General features: G+C 45.5%; 1 protein-coding gene across 1 annotated transcript in view; it reads right to left on the minus strand.

Moving 5' to 3' along the window:
* JOSD1 (Josephin domain containing 1) overlaps nucleotides 1-2566 on the minus strand; it is a 4750-nt gene extending 2184 nt beyond the window's left edge. The window contains exon 1 of the mRNA XM_008936572.1: nucleotides 2382-2566. Within this exon, the coding sequence (XP_008934820.1) occupies nucleotides 2382-2566 (185 nt within the window). The remainder of the gene's footprint in view (nucleotides 1-2381) is intronic.
* Nucleotides 2567-3350: the final 784 nt, after the last annotated feature.

The following is a 3350-nucleotide window of genomic DNA, read 5'->3' on the forward strand; positions in this document are numbered from 1 at the left end:
TTCCACAGAATCATGGTTTTCAGTGGCCAAAGCTCTGCTGTAGTTTACTAAAGCAAGATCACTTGGCTGCAGCTAATTCCTCAAGATCTTTGCTGCAGTCTATTAAACTCTCCTGAGTGCCAGTGAGCCAGGAAAGCCTTCTAATTACCAGAGCCCTTTGGGCTGCACAAGCACCCTCTTGTGGCACCGTTCTCCAGAGACAAACTTATCTGAGAGCTGAAAGAACACCTTTATCTTTGTTCCTCCCCATAACTTCCAGAGCCCCAGAACCGAGATGAAGAGACCAGCAGACGTGGCACAAAGAACTGATACCTGTGAGCAAATTTACACCAAGAATCACCTCAATGTCTCCCTCCCCAGGCACCTAAATAGGGTCCACAACCATCAGCTGAAGGGCTCTGTTTAGATAAGGAATTCAGTTGCCCCCCCAAAGTTATGTGGGGATTTTTTTTTTTTTAATCTAGACACTAAGCTGAGGACGACTGACAAAATTGGGCAGAAATCCAGGTAATAATCCTCCTGAGCCTTCTAAGCCAGAACCTTTCCTCAGCATGTTGTGTTAACACAGCAGGCTCCAAGATTCCTGCACACAGTCATCTTTCCTAATCAGGTCTCAATGCACAGGCTCTGCTGAAGCAAAGAGATTTTGCTTGGATCTCCACGCAACATTTGGAACACAAAAATCTTCCTTCCTACAACAAAGGCCAGAGGAACATCAAGAAGCTATTTTTTTATATTAAAGAAGAGGAAGGATAACAAGAATCAGAGGGGAGTTTGGACCATGTCCTGCCATACCCTGGAGATGTTAATCATCAGGCTACACTGCCCTCACACCATGAGATGCAGCAAAAGGGAAGGTAACAGCTAAGCAACCTGGTTCAATCCTTCTTCAAGGCTTGTGGAAAAGCTACAGAAAGCTAAAGTTTATTTGTGATCTCATTACCTTGTCAACACTGGGTTGAAAAAACAAACAACAAAGAAAATCACAGCTTGCCACAGTTCTGTGGCTTATTAAAAATAGTCTTCAATTATACTATCAGAGCCATCAACACAGAGTATGATTAGACACAGGAAAGACATTTGGAAAAGTGATGTGTAAAGGGCAACTAAATCCACACATCTTAAAGGCAGGACCAAGAGGCAGACATGAGTAATAACCCAATGGAGATGCAAATGTAGCAGCAGCTTTTATGTACAGCCTTAAAGCTCATCCATTTCTGAGAGGAATTCCCACATACACTTCCACACTACTGTGGGGCTCTGTATCTTGATCTGAATATCAGGATGGAACACCACCAGGTGGGAGTCAAAAATTGTCCCTTCTAGGGTAAGAGGTTGAACAAGATGAACATCCCAGCTCTTTCTGAGAGGTTTCATGCTGCACACTAATTCCCTCTCACCAAAGCAAATGAAAGCCAACTAATTAGATCATCACACTCCTTCTACCACACAAATTGCCTTTGTTTGCTTCAGGCCAACAGCAATCCATCTGTGATTAAGATTATGCAGTAGAAGTGGAGTTCATGCAACGAGTTCTACATCCACAGGCCGGGTATCTGAGACCCTGTTTCCTCTTTGATTGCTTTGCTTCATCAGTGAAAGATCATCACAATTTTCCACAGAGTGACAAAACAGCAAAAAAAAAACACTGAGCAAAATATGAGCTGTTTTACAAACCACGTTAATAAGTTACATTTCTCCCAGCAGAACTCCAAAATGCTTTTATTAATTATCTGAAGCTGCTGGGAAACGTTTAACAATGCCACAGAAAATGGGGATCTAGCTACTGAAATGAAATCCAGTTTGAAGGAGTACCCAGGGTCTTGCTGCATAGGAAAAAAAAAAACCCAAAACAATATTTGAAGAACTTCACTTAACCACTTTGAATATGGAGTTACTCATTTGGTAAAGCTCCTAATTTCCAAAAAAACTCAGAAGGGTTGAAGTACTAAATCAAGAAGTTTTTTTTATGATGACCCATTTGTCATTCCCATCGCCTTCACACTCCCAAAGAAATCCCAAACCTGTTATTAGCATCAAGGTAACGTATCCACACGAGGCAGGGCCAAAAATAGGGGTAGAAGATGTGTTAAGGTGGGTGGGAGAGCCACATTACAGCATCTGCAACAAAGCCCCTGGAGCCAAAACTGACAGCCAGAATAGTTTAAGAAACAATTTAAAAGAGAATTTCTGCATGGAAAGACAAAAAAAAAAAAAGAGGGGAGGGAAGGGGAATTTAAAAAAGAAGCTATATTCAGCTCAAAGTACTGGGATACTCTGAGCCCCTCCTTTCTTCTTTCCCCACCCAAACAAGACCTGAAAATTCCTCTGAGCAACAGAGGACAAGGGGAAAGCTCACGCCAGTGCAGAGAGTGTCCTACCTCTGAAAAATCTCCTGCAGGGTTTCCCTAGTGAAGGCGTTGCTGTCCTGGAAGACATTGTTGAGGGCATGGAGGGCACACAGCTCCCTACGCTGCTTCTCGTGGTAAATATGCAGTGGTGGCAGCTGGGGTGGCTCTGGGGACTCCGATTTGGTCTTGTCACCTTTCCATGGCACGCAGCTCATTTTCGCGTAGGGTGGATGGAGAGTAGGTGGTGAGAAAGGAAGGAGACTGAAGTTTCTTCCTCCACAGTCACAACTGCAGCCCACTGTCCCTTTTCTTTACAGGTTAGCGCTGCTTCCAGCTCACAAACCCTCCTCTTGTGCTTCAGTTTATTCAGTAATTGCCTCTGATGGCTGGTTTTAAAAACCACGTAAAGATCTGCAACACATTTTTCCTCCCCCCTCCCATACCCCATAAAATGTAATACTCCCCTCCTCCCCAAAAGGAAAAAAAAAAAGTCAGTCAATGGATATAAATCCCTTTAGTCTCAAGGTACCAGCTGGAATTTATCACATCGCTCCTTTTCTTCCATCTCCTTTGGTCCACAGTGCCACTAAAAAGGTACCCAGAGCAGGTAACAAAGAGAGGCCCACCCCCAAAGTGCCAGAGTGGGGAAGATGAAGCCAGCTTCTGGCGCTGCCTAGGGGAGCAGAGCGTGGTTAAGGAGTTATCAACCGCATTCCTCCATTCCTTTGGGAATGACTGAATCCAGGCAAGAAGATGCCAACGGCTCGGGAAAGGAAACCGCTTCTCGCTAGGCCACACAAAAAAACCACCAGATCCAGGCTCCGGGGAAGGCAATTCCTCCCAGGTCACCCTGCACGCCGACAAAGGGAAGTCTCCATTAGCAGCGAGAAGAGGCAGCACAAAGCCCGGAGGGGGGCGAGGGGAGGGCAGGCAGCAGGCGGGACCGGCCCCGAGGCCTCTCACCTCCCCTCACCGCGCTCCCACACCCCCCCAAAAACA

This window comes from Merops nubicus, unplaced genomic scaffold, assembly GCF_000691845.1.
Source record: "Merops nubicus isolate BGI_N331 unplaced genomic scaffold, ASM69184v1 scaffold16063, whole genome shotgun sequence".
NCBI classification, from domain to species: domain Eukaryota; kingdom Metazoa; phylum Chordata; class Aves; order Coraciiformes; family Meropidae; genus Merops; species Merops nubicus.